Source organism: Cynoglossus semilaevis, chromosome 1, assembly GCF_000523025.1.
Source record: "Cynoglossus semilaevis isolate Cse_v1.0 chromosome 1, Cse_v1.0, whole genome shotgun sequence".
Lineage (NCBI taxonomy): Eukaryota > Metazoa > Chordata > Actinopteri > Pleuronectiformes > Cynoglossidae > Cynoglossus > Cynoglossus semilaevis.
The window spans coordinates 27,848,701-27,865,932 of record NC_024307.1 but is presented as its reverse complement, the minus strand read 5'-3'; the positions used below and the strand labels follow the sequence as shown (position 1 = coordinate 27,865,932).

The 17,232-nt window shown below is 38.3% G+C and overlaps 1 protein-coding gene across 7 annotated transcripts in view; it reads right to left on the bottom strand.

Moving 5' to 3' along the window:
- Nucleotides 1–565: 565 nt before the first annotated feature.
- Nucleotides 566–17,232, bottom strand: part of camk2d1 (calcium/calmodulin-dependent protein kinase (CaM kinase) II delta 1) — a 73,474-nt gene continuing 56,807 nt past the window's right edge. For 2 of the 7 annotated variants that reach the window (XM_017035395.2, XM_008324100.3), the window contains 8 exons: nucleotides 15,231–15,271; nucleotides 11,975–12,034; nucleotides 10,503–10,547; nucleotides 9,054–9,102; nucleotides 3,357–3,432; nucleotides 3,164–3,258; nucleotides 2,315–2,548; nucleotides 566–1,990 (listed from right to left, as the gene is read on the bottom strand). In XM_017035395.2, the coding sequence (XP_016890884.1) occupies nucleotides 2,316–2,548; nucleotides 3,164–3,258; nucleotides 3,357–3,432; nucleotides 9,054–9,102; nucleotides 10,503–10,547; nucleotides 11,975–12,034; nucleotides 15,231–15,271 (599 nt within the window). In that variant the 3' untranslated portion in view covers nucleotides 566–1,990; nucleotide 2,315. The remainder of the gene's footprint in view (nucleotides 1,991–2,314; nucleotides 2,549–3,163; nucleotides 3,259–3,356; nucleotides 3,433–9,053; nucleotides 9,103–10,502; nucleotides 10,548–11,974; nucleotides 12,035–15,230; nucleotides 15,272–17,232) is intronic. The other 5 variants (XM_025062157.1, XM_025062162.1, XM_025062164.1 and 2 more) reach the window with 5 other exon arrangements.

Sequence of the window (17,232 nt, the reverse complement as noted above, 5' to 3'; positions counted from 1 at the left end):
CAGCGAAAGATTAGTTCACAGAGTGATTCGTTCATAGCGGAAGATTAGTTCACAGAGAGTGATTCGTTCATAGCGAAAGATTAGTTCACAGCAAAAAATTTGTTCACAGCGAAAGATTAGTTCACAGTAAAAGATTAGTTCACAGATTGCGATTTTTTCGCAGTTAGTGATTTGTGAGTGATTCGTGAGTTCAATATGAACAAATCTTTCATATGACTCGGGAGTCACGAGTCATATGAAAGATTTATTCATTTTGAACGAATCACTCGCGAACGACACATCACTAGAGAGCTGGTCAAGTTCTGCTCCAAGCGGGTTGGCGTGCACTGTGGCCAACATCAGTGCTGATTTAAGGTATATATGTATATATGTATATATATACATATATATGTATATATACACATTCTGCATATATGCATACATATATATGTATACATATATGTATATATATATATATATATATATATATATATACACACATGTATTTACATATATACACACCTGTGATAGAAGGCGTTAGTTACAACATAGAAATGACGGACAAAAAAAATACACAAACCAAGTCCTTTGTCGTAAATCAAACATTTAATTTTCATAATTCTCATATTTCTACCATTTTAGTAACATTATAAATCAGCATCTCACCAAGGATTGCAACTAACATTTTGAAAATATACAGTAAATAAAATGTGGCGTGGAGCAATTGTGATGTCACGTGTATGTCATAATATTAAAAAAACAAAAAAAAAAACAAATCACCAGTAATCCCAATTGAATGTGACCAGTTTCTTTCTTAGTCCTAGGACCAAAGTATCGTGTTTGCTTTTAACCCCCCCCCCCAAAAAAAAACACACAATTGTAGACCTATCAATACGTAGATAAGATTCTAAAGGATTAGCTTCAGCCAGATTCATCTACTAAGATGCTAATGTAACGTAATGTTTTTATATACGTGTGTAGAAAACAGATTTTCTGTGTCAGTATCCACCAGTGTAAAATGTAGAATAGAAATATTTTTTACTATAGGTTAAAATAAAGCAATAAGGGAGTCGTTGCCAATCAGGGAAATGCCAAAAAATGGAAGATCGTCGGAATCACGATATATAAAACAGAAATGAAAGAAAGAAAAAAAAAATCATTAAAATCGTTAGCTATGAGCTGTAAGCTAACACAACTGAAGTGGATGTTATTTTAAAAGACGTACGTTACTGTAATTAAAGTTTGTATTCTATCGTTAGCCTCCTCACCTGCTACTGTGTGACGACGGCGGTCTGAACACATCGAGTAAAAGTGACATTTACTTTGACTTTCACTCTTACATTTGAACCCTAAAGATTTTTAGTTAACCTACGAATTAGCCAACTCACTTCATAAAGATACTGCAAGCAACTAGAGAAAGAGAGAGCTTTACATCTATAACCAGCACTTACACATCACCAAACATAGCAAGCCCGTGTCTGACCTCTGTATAGGGCCATTTGGAAAAAAAAAAAAAAACACCGGTAAAAATGCAGATATAGCATCTATTGGTCATTAGGTTAAAAGGTGAAAACATCATATTTCAAAACATTTTAGTCCTTAACATTATTCAAACGAAGTAACGTCTCACTACATGGCAACCGAGAGCTTCACGTGTCGGAAAAAAAGAAACGACAGAAGGAACACTTCTATTTAAAACGTGGTGTTTGTATATAGAACTCTGTTTGTATATAGAACTGTGTAAACCGTGTAGTAAAACATGGACGTAATATTACGCACACTCACTACGATGTGAATTTTTATTATTTTTCTCCCTATTTTATTTTTCTTTAAAATTCCCGACATACAATATCCATCGGTCCAGCAGCGACGATATGTAAACAACACACTGAGAGGGGCTGAGTTCTAGCTGATATGGGCGGGGCTTGGGATGGATGGATACGTGGTGGGCGGGGTCTAGTCAGCTGACAGCTGTAGGCTGGAGGATGTTGGTGGTCCCAGAGCATTTCAGCTGAAACACACGTTAGAGACACTTTGGTTGAATGACGGCGAACTGATAACAATATTCAAATCACTTAATTTTAGCTACGTGACATTGGCTAAACAATAGCTACAGATGAGGTTTAAATCGTCAGCATGCCATTTGACTTTTTTGTTGTTAGTCATTGATTCCAGTGTTTCCATTCTGATAACCTTCTAATTTCGTGGTTCCAAATGTGGAGGGTCCGGATCCCTATGTTGAGAGATTCAACATAGAGGTCCGGGGCCTAAATGTTATTATTTGTTCTTGATTACTTACTGACTCTGTAACGAAGCACATGTTAAAACTGGTTACCTTACTTGGTGGGCACAGTGGGTGAGCCGGAGCGGTGGAAGTGGATGTTCTGCCACTTGCTGTCACGACGGTGCCAGATGCGAGTCTCCTCCGACTGCATGGTGCGAGGCATGCCGTTGAAGTCCACATACTGGGTGAGGCGGATGTAGGCGATGCAGGCGGCTTCCTCGCCGATCAGGTGGACGTGAGGGTTGAGCAGGATGGTGTGTATGGGCTGCTTCGCTTTGGACAGAGCTGCGGTGCAGGAGACAACACTGGTCACGGACTGATGAGACTGACGAACACTATATCGCAAAATATAGCAAAAACTAAAAGACATCATAACATAATTATACCTATGATAGTTTTGGCTTTAAAAATGTGGATTCTCGCATTAGCGAACGATCGCTGGTAGCTTTGTTTACCTAGACTAGATCGTACACAGCTTACTATTGGCTAATACAATTTGTACTCAGTGTACTATTGGCTAATTGAGCATGCTCTTCTATTCCTCATGCTGATTGCTACGATGCTCATCTCTAGCGTCTATAAAGAACCTTTAATTTAAGTTTTAGTTTTAGAGAGACAGACAAGGGGAGATGTTTAGAGATGCTACGATGCATGAGCCAATCAGCGTGGGCAACACAATGCTGTGATCTCTCTGTTGATCTCCTCTAGGTGAACAAAGCTAGTTTTTTTTACCATGAAAATATTGGAAATTAAAAAGGATTTAGCGTAAACTACCGCAACATAGCAAAACTCTCAAGAGATTGGAATAAAAGAAATCTGCGACGTACTGAGGAAGCGAAAGGCGAACCGTCATATAGAGAGGGAACACTGAAAACACTTTAAAAAGTCAGTCATATTTACCGTTCTCGAAGTAGAAACGGTGAAAGTCAGTTCCCTCCACCAGGTTCCCCAGGGCTTCAGGCTCGAAGGACGTGAGGCCAGGATCACATATCTTCCTGAAAATTTTGCAACAAGACATGGGTGTGACTTTATTGCCGATCTAATAAACTTTACACAAAAAACAAAAGGGAGTGTGTCTGAGTGCTCAACTGACGTGTAGGCCTCAAAGTCTCCATTGTTGATGGCCTCGATCAGCTGCTCCGTGACCTTGATGATCTCCTGCTTGCGAGCTAAAAAACAGGAACAGTTTCAAGTTGGACAAAAAAAAAACCAACAACTTGATGGCAGAAGTCATAAATGTCAATAAATAAAATTATATATATGTATATATCTCGAAACATAAGGACAACAATTCAACACCATCACACGGGATTAGGAAGTGAACAACTATTGTTAATAAAAAACAAAATCACACAGCACACAGACGACATCGAGGTTACCTTTCATGCTAAGTAGGTAAGCTAGGAGACAATGAACGGACAGAATAAGTGCAGCTGTTGTGGCTTCAAGTACGACCACTACTGACATTCAGAAACTGGCAAAGACAGGAACAGGGACAAAGACGAACACCAAGGAAATGAAATGGATTCACGCATTGGGGAACACCAACTTTTCTCCATCGTTACCTTCCACGGCAGGGCTTCCGCTGCTGTTCTGAGCCATCTGAACACTTACAGTCTGCCTCTGAAAGGCCTGTGCATTCAGTCCTTGGACTGAGAATAGAACGAAAAGACTAAGAGCTACCCAGTGAGACATGTTTCCCCACATCACCGTCCTCCTCGGCGGCTCCAGCTTTACGAGTTGCACGGAGACAGGAGAGGTGGCTGTACTCACTCAGAACAGAGGAACTCTGATTGGTTGAATTTGTACCTTAAAACGCAGGGTGGACTTTACTGTGCAAATAATAAATCCTTTCTAACTGATAGGCTCAATAGAGACAGCCTAGATAAGTGCACTTATGTAAACAGGACAGGGTAAAATGGGCATTATTACGAAACTGTACTGATCTAATTGCACATAATGTTAGCATTAGCGCTGGTCGAAAGTTCAGGGTTGTATTTGCGGAATTGCTTGAACTGCAAATTAAAACTCAAAAACTAACTGTATACAGTGCAGATCATTGTATGCACATAAGAACAAACCTTGATCGACAATCGTAAAACAGGCATGGGCAAACTATGGCCGGATGTTGCCCGATCGGCTTTTTAATCCGGTTTTCCAAATTATATAATTTATTTATATGATCATTATACTTCTGCCTTTTCAATGCAATACTCACGTTTCACCAATAGATGGTGAAAGAAAATGATAGCAGCATGTTAGCATTTGAACCTTTATGCATGTCCCCCATTCAAATGTACGACAATTGTGTCCCGGAGTCAAAAAGTTTGCCCACGTCTGAGCTAAAAGATTCTGGTTGAACAAATTAACAGCATTACAAATCAGTTCACTTGTGGGAGAAATAAAGAAAATACTAGAAGTTCATTTTATTTACCTTCCTTCAATAGTTCTGTACCCTCTAAGGGGCCCTGCCTCACATTTTTGTAACAACTTAGACTTGACTTTTGCCAAGTACAAGAATTATTACAAGTGTATAATGAATTAAGAACCCTTTTTGTGGGACTAAAAATCCCCAAAATCTTTTTTCTTTTCTAAAGCTACTAGAAAACCTCTATGACGTAGATCAATGGTACGACCCTCCTCCCCACCCCCCCCAATAGATCAATGGTACGACCCCCCCCACCCCCCTCTCACAAAAAAACAATTATTTAGTTTTAGTTTACAGTTCAGTTCAAATATGTGCAAGTACTAAAATAAGGGATAGTCAATTTCTACTAAAATCGTTTTGAGTCCTAAAACTTCTGGCTGTATGGTTTGGGGAAATAAAGGAGCCTGTGGATCCTAAGTCAAACCACTGAAGGACAATAAGCTTAAATTAACAATTACAAAATATAATACTGACAGGTTTGGGATCGAAATCAGGATGCAGTACCAGCTACCGGCCTCTAGAGGGTGGTAAAAGACAGCAATTCGGGTTTCAGTTCTGTCATAAGGTGCGGAGCACGTTTTGTTTCAGTTACATCTTTAACTTGGAATCTTCATCATACATAAGCCCACATAAAAATGTAACAGTTTCTCTGGATCAATACTAGTTCACTCAAATATATATTTATACTAATATTCTACCTGAGACAGAGGTCTGCAACCTGTGGTTCCTCAACCACGTGTGGCTCTTTAGCCGCTTTTCATTGGCTCAATGTAAGATCATTTTTCATGTTTTTGAATTGGCTGCATTAACTGTGCTTAATATAAAACAAATATTACTACTGATGCATCAGATCATCCAGTATAATGAGTAGATAACACACAGTTTTTTACTAGTCGGGTTTAAACCATTACACATGACACTAATTTTTAAGGCTTGCTTGCCAACTGCAAAACAATATAATAGCATACTGATAGTGACACTGCAGTGCTATTATTTTTATTTACTTTAAAAAAAATGCATATGAATTATGCACTTCTGTGGTACAAGTTAAACAATGAGAAATTGGCAGAATTGCAATAAAGATATTAATTAATTTCTGGAAGGGAATTCTCAAAGAATTATTTAAGATCAATCGATCAATTCATCTATCTATTTATTTATCTATCCATCCATCATCTATCTATCATCCATCCATCATCTATCTATCATCCATTATCCATCTATCTATCCATCATCATCTATCTATCATCATCCATCCATCCTGTGATAAGAATATAAAAAAATGTCTCTTTTAGGGTTTAATGTTGCAGACCCCTGACCTAGCGTTGACCCTAAATCTACTTGTATTCTACACGAGACTTTGTCCTTTGGAAATTAAACTTACACTTTGAGTTGTTAGGGTCTCCATGCTGGGGGTCAGGCCCCTGCATGGTGGCGTGACTGGGGCTGCAATGGCATGTGGTGGGAGGGTCAGAGAAAAAGACCAGAAAAGAAGATATGAAGAAGAGGAGCAGGTAGACTGCCACCAGTGCCCACAGGATGTACTGGCAGCACTCATCAGCACCGGGACAGACGCTAGGAGAGTACCAACAGGAAGAGAAGGAGAAGGAGGAGGAGGAGGAGGACGAAGAGAAGGAGAATTGGGAGGAGGAGTGATGGCAGTCTGAGGCTGATTGGTCTAAGTTCTTCAGGTGGTAGATTTGTGGACTACAAGAGGACGCTGGGATGAATGGATGGGAAGGTAAAGGTAAACACAGACAACAACAACATTGAAATGGAGAAAAGAAAAGGATGACTTCAATAAATAATATTTCAAAACAGAAAAATGAAAACATGTGGAAATGTTCAGGTCATGTGATGTGGTTCCTCTCTGCAGGTGAATGTTATTGACAATAATCGTAATAAATATTAAATATATGTAGAATAGGAGGCTACAGACCCATGATGTGGGAGTGTCCCTCTGTTCAGACCTTTGGGGGCCATGTATCTAAAATCACCGTAACAGACAATCCAATCTTGATTCTCCTGAATGATGGCTCTCAACTTACCAAGTGAGATACAGTAGTCCCTCGCTATTTCGCGGTTCATCTTACGTGGATTCACGACTTCGCGGGTTTTTGAAACTGCATATATAAAATATACTGTATCCCGGATTTGGATCTGCAAGAGGTGTCACAGGAATGGGACGACGACATGGTTCGATCGGTCCAATTTCGCAAAACAAACTCGACAACGTAGCTACTCTACGACTGGAAAAAAAGAAGCAGCGGAAGCAACTGCCGATCACAATGTTCGAGCCAGTTCCTGCTACTACTACGGATACACCTTCGGAAACCGTGGAAGAGGTGCCCCAAGAAATGGTACCACCCTCTGAATAGACTCTGAATAGTAAAATCAATCATCGGCTGCGCTGTAAGAGTCATCATCACCTTCCTCATTATCATTTTACTGCGCATCAATACGGTGTCACTACTATGGAAATTCAGTTCTTGCGGCAGGCCTTGGAAATTTTCTACCGCGATAAACGAGGGATCACTGTACAGCACAAAGGCTTGCTTAGGGGCCTCACAACTGCCAAAAAAAACTAAAACTCAACTACAGTAGCATTGCCCTCAGTGCAATTTCCGCAATGTTTTCCCATTCTTCATTTTTACACAAAGGCTAGGTGCATCACAAAACATGCCGATTTAAATATTCCCTGATATTTCCAACCATTTCTGAACCTCTTTGTTCCTGGGGTCTGGGATTAGCTGAGAGAAAAAACAGCGAGGCAGATAAGCAGCTGGAGAAACGAAGAGGGATAAACTGTCTCAATATAGAAGGGGAAGAAAAGTAAGAACACATTTGAAGCTGCAGTGACAAAGCTAATGGAGCATGGTTGAAATGCATACGCATCAGCTGTAGAGAGCATTATAAAGCTCAGAGGAGGGCCCAGTGTAAGTACTGGAAGCATGAGCACGCACATACTGTACACTATAAACCAGAGGTGTCAACTCATTCTGGTTCAGGAGTCACATACAGCCTGATTAGATGGACCGGACCAGTGCAGTTATAACATAATTACCTATAAATAACAATAAGTCTATATTTTTCTCCTTTGTTTTCCTGCAAATAAGTACGAGTATATTAGAAAATATTTATATTTAAATTTTCCTCCTTTGTTTTCCTGGAAATAAGTACGTGTATATTAGAAAATATTCATATTTAATGAAATATAATTTGACAAAACATCACAAACATGAAGTGTTTGTGGATTTTTGCCACTTTCAAGTGGGCTGGATTCAACCCCCGAGTGGGCTGATTTTGGCCCACGGGCCGTATGTTTGACGTCCCTGCTCTATACTGAGAAGGCCATCGATGTAACCAGTACAAGGGAACATTGCTCAGAAAAAGTCATGCCACGCCAACAGAATCTCTGTACTATCAAAGGTTACTATCATTATGATAAAGCCCAGAACAGATACAGGGAGACACAATAATCCATGTTGGTCTTTTAGTCAATATTGACTCCAGTCAGGTGACGCACAGGTCATTCTACTTCATCCTTTTCTACTTTGTCCTTGTTTAATGGCTAGTCGTTTAGCTGAATAAAGCTGCCGTCATGTGCACACACATATATTATGTACATACATATATGTATGTATATATATATAATTTTATGTATATATACACATTGAATATATTATTTGTTTTACAATTTTACTTAAGAGAAAAATTGATTTGATTATTATTATTAACAGGCATGGGCAAACTAAGGCCCGGGGGCCGGATGCGGCCCGTTTGGCTATTTAATCCGGCCCGGCAAACTTTTCCAAATTGTATAAAAAGTTGGAAAACTATAATTCTGCCTTTTTCCTGCAATACCCTCAGTTCCCCAATAGATGGCATAGAAAATGATAAAAGTATTTTAGCATTTCAGCCTTTCTGCATAACTTTTACATGTCTTTTATCTAAGTTCACACGAACACTCCATCTATCTGCTCCTGACCCGCCCCCTCTGTTCAATTTTAGGTCAACTGTGGCACGCGAGTTAAAAAGTTTGCCCACACCCTTTTCACAATATTGACTTTGTGCAGCTATTGGGGGAACATCTACATTTTCCCTTTTGTTTATAGTTTCAAAAACACTGCTGACTTTCTTTCTATTTTTATAACCTAATATGGTCCCAGCATTTTACCACGACCAGTTTAGAACTAAACGCAGAACGCACACACAGATTAGAAAAGCAACGTGTGAGACATGAGACGTGGACACTTACAGGACAAGGTGTAACACATAAAATACTGTGAGGCTCAGGACGTTCGTGCAAAAGAGCGAGAAAAAAAAGAGAGAGACACTTTGGGTTTGTTTTATTCTCCATACCTCTCACGTCCTCGTCCTCAATGGTAGTGTTAGCGCTCTCACTGGACTCCTGGGGGACAACACAAGGAACAATAACATTAGCTGGCAGATAATTAAGCGAATAAGGGAAAAAATTATCATTCAATCCCAACACCTTAACATTCTTACCATGTTTTTTTTTTTAAATTAATAAATTACTCAGTTGAAAGTTGAATACCCTTTTGCCAGGTTCTCACTTTATGCTTTTAGCTCTATGATTCTTTTTGAATTTTTGTGATGAATTTGAATTAAGGTTCGGTGCAGATTTGCAGCAACTGGTGGTGCAGAAAACATTTTAGTATCCAATGGATTAATGTATTATTAATACTTATACTTCCGACGAATGCATTATTATAAAGCAGAGCGCAAAATACACTAACACTAATTTAAGGAATAACAGATTATTTTTAGTACTGTGCTTAGTACTTCTCTAAGAATAAATGCTAAATGTAATGAGACCAGCAACATATTTATGTATGTACAAAAATAACAATTAACATTACGACTTATATCCCTTTCACATTGTAAGGACAACCAATCATTTTGGTTAAAGCAAAAATACATATGAAGTCAAACAAACATAAATAAGCAGGTGGTGTACTGGTACAAAATATGGGTCAGGAAGAAAACTTTTCAGTCTTTTTTTCATGATTCCACAACAGTTTGGAAACATGAAACACAAATACACTGTATAAAAACTGGACAAAGTCATGTAGCTGTGAGGGTGACGTCACCGAAGTCAGCTCCGGGTGATTGTCACGTTAAATCTTAGTAGTTAGAAAAAGGCCAATGTATAAATAAGGTTAGTTTTGTTCCATGACCTCATCCAGCAACTATGAGCTGAAATGGAAGTAGCTTTGTCCAAGATTTTTATACTGTCTACAGTCCAAAAACACATTAAGCTAAAACATTATGTCACTGCACAAAGCCAAAACACAAGCATGCATTTACTGCCCGTTCTTATACAGTTTATTGGATATTTATGTATATATGAAATTATGAAAAGGAACTTTAGCCATTTAGCATTTGACTTTAGAATTTTTTTTTCTTTTTTTTTTTTTAGTTTGGATTTTTTGTTCAAGCAGCAGCATGCGTAACCCCTTGGTCGCATGAGGATGACAGTACACACACATGCTCTTCATCAGTTTTAACCTTTGGCACCAATACTGACTTTTTTTTTTAATATTCTTTAGAGAGCAATAAACAAAAACGTAAACACAGATGAGCGTTGTGAGGTCAAAAGCTCACATGCAGCAGTGGGCAGCAGCAGCATGTGAAGTGATGATTCCTTTGTCTCTCACTTGACATGTTGAGTTTAAAGACATGACTTGGACACATATTTGAAGGAACGACCACACTGAGGCGCTAGTCTAAGTGACACCGGTCGGCTGCGGCCCACCACCTCTGACCAGCACCTGATCAGCTGTATACCTTGTTTCCGTCAGCTGGGTTGTGGATAACTGTGGTTTGTGGCTCCTGATAGAAGTCAGCGCAGAACAAGAGTGAGACGGGAGAAAAAAAAAGGTGGACAGGAAACAGTGTCGAAACAAGAGAGGGGGGAGGAGATGAAAGTGTGGAAGGAAGTGTGGGAAACTGACACGCATGCCATTCACTGGAAACCAGGGTGACTAGGGACGGCGTCAGTGTTTACAGACAGATGGCTGTGAGACAACAGATGACTCCATGTAAATCTCGGAACATCATTTCAGATGAGAGGAAAAACAATCAGCACGAAAACATTGTGATAAATGATCTGCTAATAGATTCCAGAACTGTCTTTCCTGGTCCACAGCTGTAGAACAGAAACCATAAAAACAAGTAAAACATGTACGACAGAGCTATCACATTCAAATGTTTAAAAAAAAAAAACACAACCAAATAAACCAAAATATGATCTAAGGCTTTATTTTTTTTAATGCTTTGATCCTTAGCCTCGTGAAGACTTTGTTTCCATAAATCCAATGTTAAGTTTCAAGACAGCCAAATATGTGCGTGACCAGAAATGAACTAAATTATGGGTAGGTGTATTTGTTATTACATCAAGCTGTTAAGAAGATTTCTTAACTGCGAAACAAACAACTGTGTTTCCAATTGCAGGAAGTTTGAATTGAAACACCTTTTAGAGTCACGGCACACCAAAAAAAAAAAACAAAAAAAAAAAAACAAACAAACAAAAAAAAGTGTTTATAATAAACGATAGTGATCTGCTAGTTTCAATGTACTCTAAAATTACTTTGTGTCAAACCAACACGTTTAGTGAAACACAACTCTGATCTACTCACAGGAATTGAAGAAACACACTCCACTTTGGGTCTCTCTATTTTACTTAATAAATTATATATTTTTTTATAATAAATAAATATTATATTTAAATATAAATATTTATTACAATAAACATTATTATTATTATTAAATATTACTAATTAAATAAAAAATAAAAAAATAATTTGTTTTGATTTCTGGATTTGGATTATTTTTGGTGGTACACCTGATGATCTCTCACACAGTGGTTGGGATTCATAGCTGTAGGCAGAACATCAGTTACCACTAGGATCTGAACCGATGTTCTTCCTGCTGTGGAGTGCTACACAAACCACTTTTGTGCCGTGTGGCCTTTCCTGCAGCTGTACTGATGTGAGAAGGTAATACCAGCCAATGTTGTCTCCACTTTATCAGACAACAAATCTCGACATGCAGCGGCCTTGTTACGGCCATTGCAGTCTTCATCAACAACAAAGGAGAATGTAGCTCATGTACTTCAATGTAGCAGTGCAACAAAGCAACGCTATGTCTGTAGCTAAAGATATTTCAAGTAATGAACAAAAGACAAAAAAGGACAAGCAAGCAGACACACACACACGAACACACACAAGGACAGTTAGCAAGGTAGGCAAGCAGTGTACCAGAGCAGGAGTGGGGACAGGCTCTTTGGGGCTGGTGACCACATTGGCCTTGTTGTTGATCTGGAGGGACAGAGTGGACAGACGGGGAGACAGGTAGGACAGGGCAGAAGAGACAAGGCTTAGTGTCCCAAAATGCAAGCGGCCGCTGTTGAGGAAAAAGTGGAACGCTGTGCCTGAAGCGTCTGAGGAAAGCTAACGACTCGAGACGTGTTATCGTCAAGGATTTGCCACTTTACAGCACGGACCAAAACAAATAACTCACTTACAATGTAGAAAACGAATGAATCTGTTAAAACTGTACAGACGTCTGCCTGGTGCGTAAGCTTTCGTTTTTTAATGTATTGTAAAACAGAGATAAATGTATGGTAGTATGGTATGTTTCAACTGCTATAAAGGAGGATTGCGGTTATTTCAGAATTTTGTGAAGCCCAGACTTACAGCCCACAGCTCTTACGAGATCTGATTTTCCAGGCTTTGGTGATTTGGAGGTTTTGAAACATCATTGAATCCATTGCATAATATGAGCCTGTTGTGGTTTAAGAAATGGCAATATGGTATACCGTCACATTGTAAAGCTACGGCTAATGGCTTAGTAGTAATTAGCAAACGAGAAGCTAAAGCCCACTGTCAAAAATCTCGTGTTAACATTAGTTAGTGACCTAGCCAGACGTCTGACCTGAAGTCGAACCTTACCCAAATGCATGCTGGGTGTTGAGATGGCATTTAAAGCTTGAGAAGCATTTACACACCTTGGTTTCCCACAGTGTGTGTAAATAAGAACGTGTATTGACTGTGTATCAAAGCAACAATAAGTGGATGAACAGTGGAGTTATTGGATATACAGGGGTGCCATTTTGCCATATGTTTAATCTAATTAATATACAAATGAATTATCGTGCCATTTTGCCATATGTTTAAAAAGTTGAATCTAATTAATATACAAATGAATTATCATGGTTAAAGTGATGACTATGACATTAATTATTGCATATAATTTCCATATTTTCTTAACGAACCTATAATGCGATATAACTGTTCTCTCAAAAATAAAAACACAAACATCATTCTAGATTCTTTTAAGTCTGTTTTACACCAAATTTAATCTGTTTATTTATATTATATATTGGTTATATACTGTGGTTTACACATTTTTATTCATACTAATGTTTTAATTAGGGATGTCCGATGATATCAACAGACCTACAATATCGGACGATATTAGCATAAGCTTATAAAATAATGTTTTAATTAGGGATGACCGATAATATCAACAGACCTACAACATCGGACGATATTAGCATAATTACGTAATATCTGTAAGAATCGTTATCGGTTTCCCTCTGATAATAAAAACCCATCACGCATCGTCTGGGTTTCGTGAAATGGTGTGTGCTCTAAAAACAGTGCGTTAACAGACCAGTCAGAACTTTAACTGAAACTCAATTGTAGTAACCTGTTTCTAAAATCCTTTATTGCTCTCAACCCAGCTTCTCCAAAAACTTCTTTTCGGAAATTAAGTGTTTGGACAATATCGGCATATCGGATATCTGCAAAAAGTTTATGTTGGACATCCCTAGTTTTAACTAAGGTTTTCTAATGGCTTGATTATTCAAAAACTGACCTTTAATTATAAGTCAATTTAATAGATATATTATTAAGCAATTGATTAAAGATGTAGAGAATTTTCTCAAACCCTTAATCAGTTCACATATTAGTCCAAGTGCACAAATTGAGAAGATCTCCCTCTTGATGATTCATGCAGTACTATATAAAAATAACGAGAAAGGAGGCTATTCAAATAAGGCTCTTTAGCTAAGTGGCAGTCCTAATCAAATTAGCAAACAGAAAAAAAACGATTAGGATCTGCCAAAAAAAGAAAAAACCTTTGTACCTCCTTCACCAGTTGTTGTTATTGCATTCACATGTGAAAGTACTGCAGTGATAGATCATACACAGGACTGAATGAGCAAGTCTTTCACTGAAGTTAAAAAAAAAAAAACAACACAAAAAAACCCCACGGAAATAAGGGACCACTGTAGTTTAAAGAGGGAAGAGGAAATTAGTCAATGACAAGTCAGAGACTTTTTATCATGAGTGTCTACTGGACTTCCTTGGACAAAAGGCAATGAATCAGAATGTTCCACAAGCTCAGCTCCCAACACATTTACAGACAAGCTGCAGAAGGCAGTGGAATTATTTAGCTGCTTTATGAGTTCACCACTGAGTTGGACACAGGAGGAGAAGAAAGCAAATATAAAACTTAAAGGCATCTGATTGATAAGTGATGAAAATGAAGCCAACAAGTGAATCTGTCAGGAAGGTGACACATATTGAACACAGATTTTTACTGAATATCCTTATGTCATATTGCAGCATTTCCATCCTTCCATTGTAACACTAACACTGCACAAACCTAGCTGATTACAGTCTAGACCAGTGGTTCCCAAAGTGTTCCTGTAGCGCCCCCTTTCTGTTACTAGGACTACTGGCAAGACCACTTATCTCATCACATTTTGTTTCAAATCTCCACTGGACTTTTTTTTTTAAACTAATTCTCACAAAACTGCTATTCTCACTGAACAAAGGAAATATATTTACAAATTACAGTGAACCCTCTCCTATCGAGGTAGTTGCGTTACAAGACCCACCGCAAAAAGGGAAAATCCGTGAAGTAGAGGCGAGATAGTTTTTATATTATTTACATATATATTTACCCTTTATGAACCTCCCTCACACTGCTATTGGAATAAAACAATTGGAAATTAAAAAAAAAGTACTACTGTAAAATAGCAAAACGTCCACGGATTGGATTAAAAAAAAAAGTCTACGATGTACTGAGAGAGCGAAAGGGGAACCGCGATATAGAGAGGGACCACTGTAGTTGATTTTTTTCCATTGTGACAGGAAAAAGAAAATACTGAAGTTAAAATTAATTTTCCTTGCTAAACCCTTCTTTTTCACACCCCCAGATAGGGCCCGCCCCCCATTTTGAGAACCACCAGTTTAGACTTTATGTCCTTGAGTCATAAAAAAAAAAAAATCAGCTGAATTATAGAGACAAAGAAATAAAATACAGTTCATCACACGGTCTTTAGTTTTAACACAGATGAAATCATCTTTGACATGAAAAACCATGATTAAACCTGAGAAACAGCCATTAAAAAAGCCTTCACAAAGAAACCAACAGTTCCCTAAATCAAATCAAACCGAACACTGATGCGTCATGTACAAGAAATACACAAAAGACTGAACTTACTTTGACACCATCCGTTTTTTTTTGCAGCAGGCTTCTGGCTGCTATTGAGAAAAAAAAGAAAACAATAGCAGAAATAAATCATTGGCTGGCAGGAATTAACATATGCAAACGCTCACACACACTAACACACACACATGCACAAGGTCTGTTTAAAGCTGTCCAATTACCAGCAACCCTCAAAGAGGGCTTTGCCAGAATTGAAAGCAGGAGAGAAAATGCAAATCAAGAGAGAAGACGAAATAAAACTTAGTGAATCATTCGTCTGGGCTCAGACTTGTCAGAGGGGAACATCGGTGACAGTGGCAGAAGCACTAACGGGACTGAGTTCTGCCACCTTTGATTTCTTTTGTGTTCGTTCTTAATCATACCAAATGTGGGGGAAAAAAAAAATCATGGATTTGTTCGGAAAACTTTTTATAGACATGATTTTCTCAGGTTTGTCGGACACAGCAAAACCCACCAGCCTGTAAGTCAACATGCAGGGGAGGTCAAAGACATTGAAGGATGGGAGGTAAAGGGGGGGAGGAAAAAGGGTTACTTTACTGTAGTTGGGTCCTATAGAAAAGTAATGTGTTTTATAAGCAGGAGTGATTCGTCAAAATGAGGACATGTGCATGTTTATTAGTTAACAGAGGATTTTCAGTGGTGACATCAGTTATCTTTGGGAAGCCATACTGGAGAAAGAGTAAACAGATGTGGTATATGCAATTACTTCTGCAAGGACTGTGTCATCACATATTAACTTGGATTTTCCTTTTCAACAAAATTTAGACCATGATCTTTCATAGTGACGGATAAGTAATGGCTCAACTGTCTGTGCAGCAAAGAAGCCTTTAGTCCAGACATGGGCAAACTAAGGCTCGTGGGCCGGATGCTGGACGTGGGCCTTCAGCTATTTAATCCAGCCCGCCAAACTTTTCCAAATTATATAAAATGTATTTATATTATCATTACACTGCCTTTCCCCTGCAATATCCACATTTCCCCAATAGATGGCGTAGAAAATGATAAGAGCATTTTAGCCTTTATGTATGACTATGTATGACTGACATGTCATTTATCTTAGTTCACACGAACGCTCCATCTATCTGCTCCTGACCCGGCCCCCCTGTTCAATTTTAGGACAATTGTGGCCCGCAAGTCACCTGCTTTAGTCCATTAGTCCATCCTTGGACAAAACCATAAAACATAAATACTGTAAGTTTTAAAAACCACTTTGTGGACCTGAGCATTTTTTTTCTTGACGCCAACAAACTTTAGCCGGCAAAACCCAAAAATTTAAATCAATGTCTATAGCTATACAAGCCTAGACTGTATATTCACATGATCATAATAGTGAACTTTGGTTAGAAATGCTGTTTCCACATGCTAAGGTACAAATCCAATCAACCTTTCCTTTTTCGCCTCCAGTATGACCACTAACTGATGTTAAAAATCATCTGAAAGTCCTGCGCTGGTGCTTTAGTAGACATGCAATGTCTTAGGACCAAACCTCAAAAGTGCAGTTTTGACACTGAACCAGTGTCAGCTGAACCTTGGAGTCTTACCTTACACAATAGATACCGCACAAAAACGGGCGTGGAGGAGGGAAGAAATACAAAAGTAAATAATTGTGTTCGGTTGTGTTTGAACATGTTGACTTTCTTTGAATGTACCTGAACACAACGCAGGTTTAGCGGTTCAACAGGAATCTGTTATGTTTGAGCTTGTCTGTTATTTGTCACAGAGGCTAAAATAAAAACAATAATAATAATAATAATTACAAGAAGACATGCCCAAAGATAGGAATGGGCCGAGCTATGCTAATACGAATTAGCTTCCAGCTTTGGACCTATTTCAATTTTATCATGTTTGCACTTTATGCTACCTAATAGAAGCTTAATCTCATATGGTACTCTGTGTTATGTTGGAGCTTTGATATTTAAATAAAGAAAAAAACGTCCTATTTAAAAATGAAAATAATTTACATTCTATATACTCTATATCAGACAAAATCCACATG